The sequence below is a fragment of the Marmota marmota genome, unplaced genomic scaffold (assembly GCF_001458135.2).
Source record: "Marmota marmota marmota unplaced genomic scaffold, marMar, whole genome shotgun sequence".
Lineage (NCBI taxonomy): Eukaryota > Metazoa > Chordata > Mammalia > Rodentia > Sciuridae > Marmota > Marmota marmota.
Genome location: NW_026000079.1, coordinates 3,554,781 through 3,570,650, shown reverse-complemented (window position 1 = coordinate 3,570,650; position 15,870 = coordinate 3,554,781). Strand labels below are relative to the sequence as shown.

At 40.0% G+C, this 15,870-nt stretch overlaps 2 protein-coding genes across 3 annotated transcripts in view; one reads left to right on the top strand and one right to left on the bottom strand.

The window, feature by feature from the left end:
- The first annotated feature begins 4,033 nt into the window (after positions 1 to 4,033).
- On the top strand, positions 4,034 to 5,389 carry Rps27 (ribosomal protein S27). Of its 2 annotated transcripts, none has more exons than XM_015502855.2 (4): positions 4,034 to 4,192; positions 4,505 to 4,613; positions 4,993 to 5,103; positions 5,304 to 5,389. In XM_015502855.2, exons 1-4 carry the CDS (start codon positions 4,187 to 4,189, stop codon positions 5,330 to 5,332), a joined length of 255 nt encoding a protein of 84 aa, XP_015358341.1. In that variant the 5' UTR covers positions 4,034 to 4,186; the 3' UTR covers positions 5,333 to 5,389. The 2 variants fall into 2 exon arrangements, with proteins under 2 accessions (XP_015358341.1, XP_048670758.1); XM_048814801.1 differs by lacking the exon at positions 4,034 to 4,192 and adding an exon at positions 4,406 to 4,424.
- A 428-nt stretch (positions 5,390 to 5,817) lies between these two features.
- The window catches only part of Nup210l (nucleoporin 210 like), a 105,220-nt gene continuing 95,167 nt past the window's right edge, over positions 5,818 to 15,870 (bottom strand). Inside the window, exons 32-37 of the mRNA XM_015502657.2 lie at positions 14,045 to 14,194; positions 11,413 to 11,663; positions 10,798 to 11,002; positions 7,199 to 7,303; positions 6,133 to 6,207; positions 5,818 to 6,047 (exon numbers count right to left, since the gene is read on the bottom strand). Of these exons, the coding sequence (XP_015358143.1) occupies positions 5,950 to 6,047; positions 6,133 to 6,207; positions 7,199 to 7,303; positions 10,798 to 11,002; positions 11,413 to 11,663; positions 14,045 to 14,194 (884 nt within the window). The 3' untranslated portion in view covers positions 5,818 to 5,949. The remainder of the gene's footprint in view (positions 6,048 to 6,132; positions 6,208 to 7,198; positions 7,304 to 10,797; positions 11,003 to 11,412; positions 11,664 to 14,044; positions 14,195 to 15,870) is intronic.

Sequence of the window (15,870 nt, the reverse complement as noted above, 5' to 3'; positions counted from 1 at the left end):
ATATATATACCACATTTTCTTTATCCATTCATCTACTGAAGGGCATCTAGATTGGTTACACAGTTTAGCTATTTGTGAATTGTGCTGCTATAAACACTGATGTGGCTGTGTCCCTATAGTGTCCTTTGGGTATAGACCGAGGAGTAGGATAGCTGAATCAAATGGTGGTTCCATTCCAAGTTTCCAAGGATTCTCCATACTGCTTTCCATATTGGCTGCACCAATTTGCAGTCCCACCAGCAATGTATGAAAGTGACTTTCCTCCCACATCCTTGCCAACTATTATTGATGTTTCTGTTCTTAATAGCTTCTATTCTGACTGGAGTGTGATGGAGTCTTGGAGTAGTTTTGATTTGCATTTCTCTAATTGCTAGAGATGTTGAACATTTTTTCATACATTTGTTGATTGACTGTATATCATCTTCTGAGAAGTGTCTATTCAGTTCCTTGACCCATTTATTGATTGGGTTATTTTTTTGGTGTTAAGATTTTTGAGTTCTTCATATAATCCTAGAGATTAGTGCTCTATCTTATGTGTTTGTGGTAAAAATTTGCTCCCAAAAGGTAGGCTCTCTATTCACCTCACTGATTGTTTCTTTTGATGAGAAGAAGCTTTTTAGTTTGAATCCATCCCATTTATTGATTCTTTTTTTTTTTTTTAATTTTTTTTAGTTGTTGATAGACCTTTATTTATTTATATGTGGTGCTAAGAATCAAACCCAGCACCACATATAAATAAATAAATACACACCAGGCAAGTGCTCTACTGCTGAGCCATACCAGCCCCCCCCCCATTTATTGATTCTTGATTTTAATTCTTGTGCTATAGGAGTCTTATTAAGAAAGTTAGGGGAGTGGGGTTGTGGCTCAGTGGTACAGCACTCGCCTAGCATGTGCAGGGCCCTGGGTTCAATCCTGAGCACCACATAAAAAAAATGAATAAAATATAGGTATTGTGTCTGACTAAAAAATAAATATTAAAAGAAAAAAAAGAAAGTTGGAGCCTAATTTGATATGATGGAGATTTGGGCCTACTTTTTCTTCTAATAGGTGCAGGGTCTCTGGTTTAATTTCTAGGTCCTTGATCCACTTTGAGTTGAGTTTTGTGCATGATGAGAGATAGGGGTTTAATTTCATTTTGTTGTGTATGGGTTTTCCCAGCACCATTTGTTGAAGAGGCTACCTTTTCTCCAGTACATGTTTTTGGCACCTTTGTTTAATATAAGATAACTGTAGTTATGTGGGTTAGTCTTTGTATCCTCAATTCTGTACCATTGGTCTACCAGTCTGTTTTGGTGCCAATACCATGCTGTTTTTGTTACTGTTGCTCTGTAGTATAGATTTTGCACATCTCATACCAACTCCAAGTTCAATATGCCACTTTGGTACTTTGAAACTGGCTGTGGTTTACATTACTGAGATTAATAAAGATTACAATCACAGAACTTTTCTTCAGAAAGCTGGTTGTCCAGCCAGGTGCAAAGGTGCATGCCTGTAATGATCCCAGTGGCTTGGGAGGCTGAGGCAGGAAGATCGTGAGTTCAAAGCCAGTCTTAGCAACCTAGGGAGGCACTTAGCAATTTAGTGAGACCCTATCTCTAATAAAATATAAAAAAGGACTTGTATGTGGCTTAGTGGTTAAGCACCCTTGGGTTCAATCACCAGTACCAAAACAAAACAAAACAAAAAAATTCACATGCCTTTCCTTTCCTTTGGAATTAACCAGGCCTCCAGTTGCCATTTGGGTTATCTTTATTCCTCCTTTATTTTTATTTATTTATATGTGTGCATCTGTGTGTGTGTGTGTATATATATATATATTTGTGTGTGTGTGTGTATGTGTGTGTGGAGTACTGGGGATTAAACCCAGGGATACTTAACCACTGAGTTACATCTCTAGCTCCTTTTTATATTTTATGTAGAGACTGGGTCTCACTAAATTGCTTAGAGTATCAGTGAGAACTTGGGATCCTCCTGCCTCAGCCTACCAAGCTGCTGGGATTATAGACATGCATCACCTCATCCAGCTCCTCCTTTATTTTTAAGTTTAATTTTATTTTTTTCTGTGTATGTGGTACTGGGGATTGAACTCAGGGAGTGCTCCTCCACTGAGCTAAATCCCAAGCCTTTTTTATTTTGAAATAGGATTATTATTATTTTGTGTGTGTGTGTCTGTGTGGTGCTGAGGATGGAACCCAGGGCCTTGTGCATGCAAGGCAAATACTCTACCCACTGAGCTATAGTCCCTGCCCCTGAAACAGGATTTTGCTAAATTACTGAAATTAGCCTTGAATTTGTGTCCTCCTGCCTCAGCCTCCGGAATCACTGGGATTATAGGTGTGTGCCACCACACCAGGCTTCATTTCTCCTTTTTGACAAATGGAGAATCTAAAGCTTTAGTCATTATAGTAGAGCATGATGCTTTGATTTTCGTCTTTCCTTTCTTCTCATTCTCTGGCAAAGGTGTCAATACTGCAAGATTAAAAATAATGTGGAGACAGTGCTGGTTAAAATAGGGGGAAAGGGATGTGGTTGCCTAAGACGAAAGGATATTTCGGAAGACAGTTTAGTAGTCTTCAGTGTACATAGCATTGATCCAACAGTTTGATTTTTAAGGATTTTCCTACAAATACAGTCTCACAGGCACAGAAGAATGTATTTATACCTATGACTATCTTCACAAATTTATATATAATGTGTGGAAAAATATATATACGTATACATGTGTGTGTCTGTATTAATTTATTTATACAGGTTGAGCTTTCTTTTTTTAAAAAAAAAAAAACATATTTATTTATTTATTTATTGGCAGACACAACATCTGTGTTGGTATGTGGTGCTGAGGATTGAACCTCAGGCCGCATGCATGCCAGACGAGCGTGCTACCACTTGAGCCACATCCCCAGCCCCAGGTTGAGCTTTCTAATTTGAAAACATGAAAGCTAAAATGTTCCAAATTCTAAAACTTTTGAAGTGTTGACATGATACACCACTGAAAAATTCCACACCTTTTCTCACCTGATAGGTCACAGTCAAACCACAGGTGCACTAAAATGATTGTATGAAGTTATCCCTGGGAACAGTGATGCACACCTGTAAATCCCAGTGACTTGGGAAGCCCAGGCAAGAGGATCACAAGTTTGAGATCATCCTGGGTAATTTAAGGAGACCCCTGCGGGGCGGGGAAGGGCTGGGGATTTAGCTCAGTGGTAAAGCACCTCTGGATTCAATCCCTAATATATTAAAAAAAAAAAAAAAAGTTTTGTATAAGTGTTTTCTTTTTTGGTGAGGGAGGTAGGGAGTACCAGGGATTGAACTCAGGGGAACTCGATCACCAAGCTACATCCTCAGCCCTATTTTGTATTTTATTTAGAGACAGGGTCTCCCTTAGTTGCTTAGTACCTTGCTTTTTTTGAGGCTGGCTTTGAATTCACTATCCTCCTGCCTCAATCCTCCAGAGATACTGGGATCTCAGGCATGCACCACCATGCCCGGTTTATTTTCTTATTTTTTAGAGGGATTTGAAAAAGAAAAAGTGAACTTTAACAGTGGAGTCTGAGGGGCTGCAGCGCTTGGGTTCCATACCCAACATCGCAAAAATACTAGATAAATATATAAATTAAATAAATCCACCCCCACCCCAACAACAACAACAAAAAAACCCCACACAATGGTAAACCCTAGGGTTAGTTGGGGTTGGGGGGGATATAAGAGGGGGGCTGTCTGTTTTGTATATATTTACATCCAGAATCGTTAAATATGGATAAGTTAAGTTAACTGAAATGGTACAGAATACCAATAATTGAAAAATAAATAAACCCCAGATAAAGCTCGATATGGTTCAGTATTACTGAGGTTTTTCCGCAGCGGTTCCTACTTATAAAGTTCCAGCTGTCATAGTGCACCGGTAAATTTTTAAAATGTTCCTTTATTCCTTGACAGTGATTAAACGCTGAATTCAAAATAGCTCTCTCAACATGGTGACACATTCCTGACAAGATGATCACTTAAAAGACCTTTTCAAAATGGCTGTTCCATTCTTGCTCCACTGAAGACCAACCTAGAGCAGGACCTTCCCAACATGGCGACACAAGACCCGAGCGTCACTTCCTGCAGGATGCCGGATATAAGGAGCAGGATTTCCGCTTTCGCTCCTTTCCGGCGGTGACGACCTCCCCACGAGAACATGCCTGTGAGTTCCTTGGTCCAGGTTTCAGCGGAGATCTCGCTCTTCTGTCCGCACGCTCCCCTCACGCTGATTTCGCCTCGTAGAGGGTCCTCAGTAACCCTCTGCACTTCTTAGGACCTTAACTCCAGGGACCGCAGCGGCCCACGGGCCACCCGCATAGACGGGAGCGGAGAGGAGATAAGATGGCGGCCCAGCTACGCAGACACCAGGGGCGGCGAGGGGCGAGTTCTCCCCGGTGTGTGACAGTGGGGGCTGTTTTCCATCGTCCCCTTTTCGCCGTTGGTTTCTAAACCTCTGCGTTTCTTCCCCTCTTAGCTCGCAAAGGATCTCCTTCATCCCTCTCCGGAAGAGGAGAAGCGGAAACACAAGAAGAAGCGCCTGGTGCAGAGCCCCAACTCCTATTTCATGGACGTGAAATGCCCAGGTGAGAGGTGGCCTGCTGCAGCAGGAGAAGCAAGGGACTTCCTCCCCCCCCCCCCCGCCGGCGGGGAGGGCCGTGCGAGTTGTGCCACATCCCTTGAAGCAACTCAGCAACCTGGGTTTCTAAATCTGTTAGAAGGAGATAATGCTACTCCCGATTTTCTAAAATTCGAATACATGAAACTGGTAATACAGTTTTGTTTTTTAGGAGTAGTTGAATTCCGTGCTCTCCGGTCAAAACTGCATATAAAGATTGTACTTTTTTTTTTTTTTTTGTCTTAGGAAACACTAATGGGATGTTGAGTTGGGGTTAAGTGAGAGAAAAATATGGCAGTAATATTGGAGAAAAACGTTAACTCTTTGCCTGATTTCCATCTCCCCAGGATGCTACAAAATCACCACAGTTTTTAGCCATGCACAAACAGTAGTTTTGTGTGTTGGCTGCTCCACTGTCCTCTGCCAGCCTACGGGAGGAAAAGCAAGGCTTACAGAAGGTAAATGGCTCAATGTTGTGGTTTTTGGCTTTGAATCTTAAAGGGAAAGGAATCCGTATAAATGAGTTAAGTAGCTAATGGAGTTGAGGGGGAATGTAGCATTCTGAGATGGATCACCAGGCTTCTGCTAGTTTTATGAGGGTGGGGCAATGGACAGGGTAGGTATCCTGTCAGGTAATCTTCAAACCATTTTCTTCCAGGATGTTCCTTCAGGAGGAAGCAGCACTAAAAGCAGCCTGAATCAAGATGAGTGGGAAAACATCCCAATAAACACATTTTGGATATATCCTGTTTATTGTCTTGTTTAACTGCTAGGAAGTTCCTGCCTCAAGTATTCAGGGGCATCCAGAAGAGTGGAATGCTAGAGTCATTTGGGGCAAGTAAGTGGTCAAGTACTTTTAAAAAAAAGAAAGTCCCTTTGGGACATTTTATCCACTTAGGCTCATTGGGTGGATCTTCAGGGATTGATTTAAGAATTGGAATACTAGGGCTGGGGATGTGGCTCAAGTGGTAGCGCGCTCGCCTGCCATGCGTGCGGCCCGGGTTCGATCCTCAGCACCACATACAAACAAAGATGTTTTGTCCGCTGATAAATAAATAAATAAATATTAAAAAGAAAAAGAATTGGAATACTAGATAAACGTGAGAATGAGTTTTATGTTTTCTTAGTATTAGTGTTAATCTGTAGAACACAACAAACAACTTTAATAAAAATACAGCTTAACATTTTTTATTGATGATTGTCAGAACCCTTGTATTGGAGGCTTAGTGTAGAGATTGCTGGTAGGCTCCTTGTCTAGGGCTAAAAATATTCCCTCAGTTAAAGGGGACTTGCCCAAGCACAGGTTAGTGCCTTATGCTCCATAACCAATGCTGTAGTCGACTCTGGGTCAGTGGGGGTTGTGGGCTCAAGAAAGGAGGAGAACTTGCGGAGGTATAAGAACCTGAAAGTAAAGGGGGAAGGAAGATGATGAAGTTTTGAGTCAATCAAGCATGTATACTTGGGCTTCTCAAAAGAGAGGTCTTTACCTGGCTGTGGTGTTCCTATAGTTGGTACATAAACCACAGGAACGGTCTGAATCTTGTTTAGGAAGGCACTGTAAGCTAGAAAAAGGAAAAGGGAGATGTCACAAAAAGCTTACTTTTTTATCAAAAAATATTTTCACTGGAAGAAGGCCTTAAAGAGTAAAAGTCCACTCTTACCATGAGAATAAGTATTGATATAGAAAGAAATGCTTAAGTCTGCCCTCTGTCCATGGATTCAACCAACTAAGAATCAGAAATAATTTGGAAAAATGTGTATACTGAACATGAAGACTTTTTTTCCTTATAACCTGAATGGCATAGTATAATAACCATTTATAGGATTTGCATTTTATTAGTATAAGTAACTAGAAATGACTTAAAATGTGTAGGAGAGATGTATAAATTATGTCATTTGTACAAGCAAGGCACAGGAATATCTGGATTTGGGATGTTATTTTTTATTTTTAGTTATAGATGGACACAATACCTTTATTATTTGTTTACGTGGTGCCGAGGATCGAAACCAGTGCCACACACATGCTAGGCAAGTGCTGAACCAGTGAGCTACAACCCTGGTCCTGAAATTGGGATGTCTTGGCTTCTGGAAGTAATATCCCCCCCAAAATACTTGGACACTGTAACTTAAGTAAGTAATACACTTACTGGAAATTTTATTTATCCCAATTTAAACCATCTTAAGGTATTTTCTTTTAATTTGTCTAAAAGATGGGAGATGTGTGTAGCCAGTGGTGATGGTATATTGAATCCTCCCTAGCCACTGGTTGGAGTAACAGTAGCAGTTGTCTGAAGGCTAAGCAACAGTGGTATTTCACTTTAGTTGTTTCCACTTTAGTGATATATCATAGTTTGCCACATCCAGTATACCATTTTGTAGTAGTAAGCTGAAGATGGCATTAAGTGATTGGGCTAGGGAGGCTAACTCGTGTCAACTACTTGTCACAAATTAGATGTGATAAACAGCTAATTTTCATCCTCATTTAGTTTGTGAAATAAAATGAAGGCAGTTTCCAAGTCAAAGTCCACGGTGCTGAATATAAGGACTCCTTACCTAGAAAGATGAAAGCTGTTGATGCCAACACCGCAAAGAGGGTAAAGAGGAGGATCTGGTAAGAACCAATGAACTGCTTGAAGACTCCTGAACCTTCACACTGATCTGTGCATTGGCCATAACAAGATAATAGTTAGACACATCCAGGGCAGAAGTATCCAGCAGAAGCACTCAAAACCCAGCCCTTTTATGAAACTTGAGGTGTGAACTCGTTCCTTCACCTCTTTTTAGCTTCTCATATCTCCAAATAATAAAATCTTCAAATTTAAATGTTAGTCTTCTCAGGTTTTAAGGGGTGCTTTAAATCCCTTTGCAACCTTAAAATGCCTGTAAAACCCATTCTGTGTATTTTAACCCCAGGTGCCATGTTTTCTTTTACTAAATTTGTGATAGTCTCTGCTAACCAAAACATTTCTTCAGATCACCAGTTACCTCCTAAATTCTTTGGTCCCTTGTCTTCAGGGTGTCATTTCTAAGGAATTCTTCAGACATGTTTTTGAAGCCAATTTGGCATCTGTTTGGTTTTTTCGAATTCTTCATTGCTTATAAATGAACTCCACTCTTGGCCAAACTGCCTGAATTCCAGGACTTATGGATTACTAGGTTTTCATACCTGGTTGCTATTCTGCACTCCTAGTAGAGCTCTGCTTCTGAACTCACAAAACATAACCCAAAACTGTCCTTAACTTCTTATAATCTCATGAACCCAAAGGAGCCACATCCCTAGCCCTTGTAATTTTTTCAAACAGCTGCTTAAGGCCTCACTTAGTTGCTGAAGCTGACTTTGAATTTGGGATCCTCCTGCCTTCGCCTCTTGAAGTGCTGGGATTACAGGCATGTGCCACCACACCCAGCTCATTCACACTATTTGCAAACTGCTTCCCTCTGAAGAATTTGAGATTTAAGGTGTGCATAGGGATTGTACACTAATCTCTGATCAGATCCCACTGTTCAAATCTGGCTTTCCGGAGTCCATAGGATCAGAATCCAAATAAAATGTGGACAGCATCATATGTACCTGTCCATTCTGATTATAATGATCTAATGTCTGTCTCCCCAAACCTGGCCCTTTTCTCCACCCAACCCCACTACCGTGGATTGAACCCAAGAGTCATGTAATAGGCAAGTGTTATACCACCATCCCTAGTCCCTCCTCCCCTTTTAAATTTTCAACAAATAAACATTTTCAATAAATTGCCAAAGCTGGCCTTGAGTTTGGCAATCCTGCCTCAGCTCTGGAGTTGCTGGGATTATAGGAGTGCACCATCATACCCTGCTTCTATCACTAAGCAATACTCCCAGCCTTATTTTTTGTTTTGAAATGGGATCTCACTAAATTGCTGAGGCTACACTCAAAACTGTCATCCAGGCTGAGCCTCCCAAATTGCTGGGATAACAGGTATGAGCCTCCATGCCTAACACCCCTTGCTTTTTTTTTTTTTTTTTTAATACCAGGGATTGAACCCAGAGGTGCTGAACTACTGAGCCACAATCTCATCCTTTGTTGAGACAGGGCTTTGCTAAATTGCTTTTGAACTTGGGATCCTTCTGTCAGCCTCCCAAGTCACTGGAATTACAGGTGTACACCACCACACCCAGCTCCTTTGCAGTTCTTATGCAATTTTTTATACTTGGGCAGTTTTGGCAGTCTGGCGAAGCCTATGAATACCATCTGAGAGTCCATAAAATAAATAGGAAGGATACTTATCAAAGTAAAGTCAGTTAAAGTAGAAAAAAAAATTGGTGATATGGTTACGTTGTACAATTGTCAAAATGTTAAAAAGCCTAGTTGTGCTACAGTAGTGTTATTAACAGCAGCAACAAAAATGTAGGTATAGATATGATTGTAATGTAATTTGTAGGTTAAGAAATGTGAGATCTGAAAATAAATACATCTCTGGATGATATTTTTGTTTGTTTGTTTGTTTTTGGTGGGGCATGGTCCTGACGATTGAATCCAGGGGTGATTTGCCACTGAGGTAAATCCCTAGAACTTTTGTTTTTTATCTTGAAATAGGGTCTTGCTAAATTGACTAGGCTGACCTCAGCCTCCTGAGTTGCTGGGATTACAGCAGGAGGCAGGAGAGAGGGAGTCTGTTTTAGCAGGATGGATGGCAAGACTCTACCTGGCTGTGGATAAGAATTAAAACAATAGTGAAGATATGCTTAGTATACTGATCATGAGAAAAGTCAACAAAAACTCCCATTAGAGTATGCACTAGAGTTAGGCCAGTTCACTTCCAATAATTATGTTGCCATATGTAGTGGCATATGTTTAATCCTAGCCTCTCAGGAGTCTGAGGCCACCCTGGGCCACTCAACAAGATCCTGCTTTAAAAAAATAAAAAGCACTGGGGGTATTTATTAGTGGTAGAGCACCCTGTTTGATCCCTAGACCACAAAAAATCCAAAAACAATACTTGTTTTCCTTGAGGGGTGAAAAGTTTAAGGAGGATGTTCTCTGGTTTTCCTAACACCTGTTTTCATAACTTGTTCCCCTCCCATCCTAATTTAGCATAATATCTCAACTGGGTAATGTCTGAAATCAGGATTTGGGGAATTTTAAATTTGTCAATCTAGGGTTGACATTTGTCCATTGTCTGATGTAGAAAGATCTCTTAATACTTCTGAAGAAGACAAAACATTTATCTAGCAGAAGTTTAAAGCAGGATAAATGGTATACTTACAAAACTGAGACACTAATGGGAAACTGACATAACTTACTTTTTTCTTTATATACAGTAACTGGGGATTGATCCCAGGCCTTGCACACACTAGGCAAGTGCTCTACTACTGAAGTACACCCTTAGCCCTCTTTTTTTTTTTTTTTATAATTTTATTTTGAGATGGGGTCTCACTTAGATTGGCCTTGTACTTGGAATCCTTCCAACTCAGCCTCCCAAATAGGGAATTGGAGGTATGTGCCACCACATGCATCTTATAACTATTTTTATTTAACCAATTTTGTCCCAGGTCTCAGTTACATTTGCCCAATGTCATTTACAGGATAACATATATGTAAAAGATACTATATTGTCCTCGTGTCATATTTATAAGACAATGTATTTTTTTTTTTTTGTACCAATGATTGAACTCAAAAGTACTTAGCCACATCCCCAGCCTTTTTTTAAAATTTTTTTTTTTTTTTTAATTTTGAGACGGGGTCTTGCCAAGTTGCTTAGGGCCTTACTATATTGCTGAGAATGGCTTCGAATCTGTGATTCTCTTGCCTTAGCCTCCTGAGCTGCTGGGATTATAGGCATGTGCCACTGCACCCAGCTGTATTTTCATTCTTAATGAAAACAAAGGATGTATGAGCTTTAGGTTATGATTTCCTACATATTTTAATGCAGTTGTGTCAATTTTATTAAAATATTTGCAGAATTGTAAATTTGGGACTTAATGGCTTAAATATAAAATTTAGATAGTGTAAAGCTACCTAGTGTTAAGCTACCTAAACACATTATTTTGGATAGGTTGGGAGAGATCCAAGCCTCAATAGTTTGATCTTGGTGAAGAGGCTGAATATTTCCCACTGATGAAATAGTGAATGCATTCTGTTTTCTCCTCCTAGATTAAAAGTAGTCCCAAGTGCTCACCTGCACCAAACTTCTCCTTCATAGCTCTCACTACCACGGCCTCACTTTGACTGGTGAGCACACAGGAAATATTAATGAAAACAGGTGATGCCATCTGCTGGAAGGCAGTAAAGTTGACTATTCTTACAGGATAGACAGCCAGGCCAGGGGTGAGCAGAGACTGCCTATGATCAGAGATCACTAGAACTGGGGAGCTGGGGAAGACCTTGAATAAAAGATAAAACAGCATTTTTTTGAAAGAATAAAAATATATGTTGTAGCAATATGTTCCAATTGCAAACACATACAGTATAAGAATTGTCAAGATATGGACTTTAAACCTACCAGGTGATAGGTCTTTTACTTTCTCCCCTTAGAAGTATTGAAGAATAAGGAATAAAATGAACTCGGAGATGAAAATAAATTTAAGGAAAAATTTAAAGGAATTACAAATTTATGACCTAGATTTTGAACTCTGCATAGCGTTGTGAAGAAGACAAGTTTTCATCATTCAATTTAAGAATTACCTATGGTGATTTTTATCAGGTCACTCAATAACTTCCTTTACTGTTGGAATGAGAATAAAAAGTTCAAATCCCTATCTCCCTTAAAGTTTTGGTTCAGACTTCAACATACCTCTAGGTTCTCAAGAACTCTGTCAACTCCCAGCACTTTAATCTCCCCAACGTCTCCTTTGTGTCTGAGAACCAATTCTGACTGGTTGATGTAAAAGGCTGGAAGGAAAGGAATGAGGATTCTTTGCATTCCATTCTTGCTACGTTCACTGACCAGTGTGGCCCACCCGTAGACTGAGGTGTCAGCCGTGCTGAGGGCCTGAAGCAATTCTTCTGACTGTGGTCTAACCTGGATTAGGCAGACATAAACCCCTGGGGAGGAAAAAGGAGAAACTGAACAGGAAGATCCAGAGGCTCTATTGAGCCAAGAATTAAGACAGGGAAAGTTGGTGACATGTAAATTCAGCAAAAGAGAAAATGTGAACTCTTGAGTATTCAATGTTAGCACACTATTGGCCACACTCAGAGGATACTGAAGAAAAAGAACAGTCCCAGGGATCCCACAACTGAACTTATTGCCTAAGTAGCTTTACTGGTAAGTCAACATGTCAGAAAGTATTGAATAGCATGGCACAAGCAAGGCAATGAAGGATCGAGGACAGAGAACAAAGATGATCTCTGAGCCTGGTTTAATCACTTTTCTTCAAGTCACTCTTCTTTTGTTGTTACTGGGGATTGAACCCAGGGGCACTTAACCACTGAGCCACATCCCTAGCTGTTTTTATTTTTAATTGAGACAGTCTTGCTAAGGCTGACTTTGAACTTGTGATCTTTCTGCTTCAGCCTCCCGAGCCACTGGGATTACAGGTGTACACCTTAACACCCAGCCCAAACCACATTTTTTTTTTTTTAACCAGTGCTGAGGATTGAACTGAGAGTCTCGCATGGCTAGGCAAGTGCTTTACCATCTTCTCCAGGGCTATATATTGCTTGGAATATACCATTCTCTTCACATCTAGCACATTCCCAGTTAGTTCATCCTCCCTCCCTCCCTCCTTTTCTTCCATCCCAGGGGTGCTCTTATCATTGAGCTTTATCCCAGGTAGCCATCCCCGTTTTTTGTACTGGAGATTGAACTCAGAGTCTTTATCGCTGAGCTATATATCCCTAGTCCTTCTATATGTGTGTGTGTGAGACACACATTTTCATATATACATATTTTGTTTTGTGGTGCTGGGGATTGAACCCAGGGCCTTGTGCATGCAAGGAAAACACTCTACCATCTGAGTTATATCCTCAGCCCATTTTCATATATATATATAGTGCAGGGGATTGAACCCAGTCTCTCATGCATGCTAGGCAAGCACTCTACCAACTGAGCTATGTCCCCAGCCTTCATATATATTTTTTTAAAATAATTTTTTTAGTTATTGATGGACATTTATTTATTTATTTATTTATATGCGATGCTGAGAATCTAATCCAGTGCCTTACGCATGCTAGGCAAGTGCTCTACCACTGAGCTACAATCCCAGTCCTACATATATATTTTAAGACAGGGTCTTGCTAAGTTGCTTAGGGCCTTATTAAGTTGTTTGTGGCTGGCCTCAAACTTGGAATCCTGCCTCAGTCTCTAGAGTCATTGGGATTCTACAGGGATGTGCCACCATATCTGGTTAAAAGCTTAGCTCTTTTCTCCCCCTCTGGGGATCAAACCCATGGATGGCCATGTGCAAACTAGGCAAACACTTTACCACTGAGCTACATCCCTAGCTCTGCTTTACTCTTTAATTAAGTTCCTGTCCTAGTACCAGGTATTATATTTGGTTGATTGCTGAATGAACCTTCCTTCAGTGGTTGCTCATTCCCAATACCATTCAAACTGCTTATTTTTGTATTTTATAGCTAGAGTTTCCCCATGTAGCACTATCCTATTTATGACTTAAATTATACAAGTTTTATCATTTTAGGTCAGTTGATTTATATCAAGTCACCATAGTGTCATGCCTATTTCTGATTTCTACTTGTTAAAGCTACTCTTTTGCTTGGAATATCCTTCAGTTATAAAATAAACATTCGGCTGGGTGAGGTGGTGCATGCCTGTAATCCCAGCAGCTTGGGTGGCTAAGGCAGGAGGATCTTGAGTTCAAAGCCAGCATCAAAACTTAGTGAGGTCCTAAGCAATTCAGTGAGACTCTTTCTCTAAATAAAATACAAAATAGGGCTGGGGATGTGGCTCAGTGGTCGAGTGCCTCTGAGTTCAGATTCTAGTCCAAGATAATAAATAAACATTCAAACATTGTGCTACATGTTAGGGATAAAAGATGAATGAGACACAATCCAGACCCTCAAAGAGAATATAGAAACTAAAAAAGGGGTGTGTGTGTATAAATGTTAATAGAAAAGCATAGAGTGTTCAAGGAGGCATGTATTAAAAATCTGTTGAATCAACTGAATGAAAATATTGTTGTTTTTTTTTTTACTTTTTAATATTTATTGGTTTTTTAGCTTTCGGCGGACAAACATCTTTGTTTGTATGTGGTGCTGAGGATCGAACCCGGGCCGCACGCATGCCAGGCGAGCGCGCTACCGCTTGAGCCACATCCCCAGCCCCCTGAATGAAAATGTTTTGAGAAAGATTCTACAGTGATATTTCAGATAAAACTGAAAGCATAAATACAATCCAATAAGAAAGTGACATTTATACAAATAGGAAAACAGAAGGGGGAAACTATTCAACTGGTAGACCTTACCTTTCTCCATGCTGAAGTCTGAATGGACATGAAAGACTTTACTTGCTGGAATGTCTAGTAAAGTATTATTGAATTGTACATGGCACAGCATGAGAGTCTCTGGAAGAAGTACTTTTGTAATGGCCAAGGCCTGATTTGGAGTACAGGACCCTAAGAAGCAGAAAAGACATAAATAACAGTCACAAGAATTTGTAAAATGAGGGATGAAACCATTATATGGAGGCAATTTGGTATCATTAAAAAATCAAGATGACTCAGGAGGCTGAGGTAGGAGGATCTCAAATTTGAGGACAGCCTCAGCAGTTTAGCCAGGATCTAAGCAACTTAGTGAGATCCTGTCTCAAAAGATAGAAATAGAAAGAGTTAGGGATATAGCTCAGTGGTATAGTGCTCTGAGTTTAATCCCCAGTACCAAAAAAGCAAGAAAAGTCAGTGGGTCCAGCTCTGCTTGCCCCTGCTAGGGATTTTTTTTTTAATTTTTATTTTATTATCTGTTTTCAGCACTGGGGATTGAACTAGGGCCTCATGCATGATAGGCAAGTACTCTACCACTGATCTACATCTGTAGCCTCTATGCTAGGTTTTTGTTTTTGTATCAGGAATTGAACTCAGAAGCTCTTAACCATTGAGCCATATCCCCAGCCTCCCTCCCTCACCCCCTTTTTTTTGAGACAAGTCTAAGTCCTTAGGGCCTTGCTAAGTAACTGAGGTTAGCCTTGAACTTGTGATCCTCCTGCCTCAGCCTCTCTAGTTGCTGGGATTCCAGGCATGTATCACCACTCCCAGCATCTGCTAGGTTTGGAATGACTACAGTGGGGTTTCCATTATCAATATCACACAAACTAGTATCCTTTTGCAAAGGTGTTTGGAATTCAGGGCTGGAGACATTGGATAGCTATTAACAATAAAGGTTCCAGGTAGCTTTTAAGTCTAGGAAGGTTTGTTTTCCATAATTACTTGTAGTGTGACTCAAGACAAAATCATGAGAACATCACAAGTGGTGTCTTATCTAGAACCATCTAGCCAGGAAGAAATGAATTAATGCTAAGACTGAGTTGCCTGCAATGGATGGGTTCTTACAGAATGAGTAGGACTTGGTGTCCTGTTAACCAGATTTGCCCCTGCACAGTTGCCTGGTAGCTTCAGTTGGCTGAAGTTCTTTCTCATTTGCCTGTAGTCCAGTGACCATTCAGACAGAAACTATCAACAACATCAAAGGGACCCACACATTAAGTTTCTCAATAAATTAGTTGTAATTCAGGAGGAAAAATTGTAGTCTGTTCATAAAATTATAAGTTGAACAACAGTGGATGACTGTTAAAAAGAAAAATTTTAATACTTTTTCCTCTGTAAAAGAACAGAGAAAACCTTAAAAATGTCATTCTTTACTTATATATAACTTAGGTTATATTTGTAACAAAATTAAATAGATAATGTAAAAAATATGTTGACTGTAAAACTGAAGGACAAAAAGCAAATAGTTAAATTATCTTAAATTTTATTTTTATTTTTTGGGTGCTGATGATTGAACCCAGGGCCTCAAGCATTCTAAGCATGTGCTCTTCGCCACTAAGCTATGCACATCAAACCTCTGTCTTAAGTTTTACAGACAATAATGATGTATTAGATTTGTTCACTCTATTTTGGATTTTCTCATGGCCAACAAAACAAACACTGAAATTTGTTCTTTATTAAGGAAGGAAGAAAAATGATCATGGACTTTGGGGTAGGACATATCTACCACTTCCATCACTGACTAATTGCTAACTTGCACAAGTTACTCTGTTTTTAGATTCAGTATTTTCATCTTTATCTCCCCCCCCCAC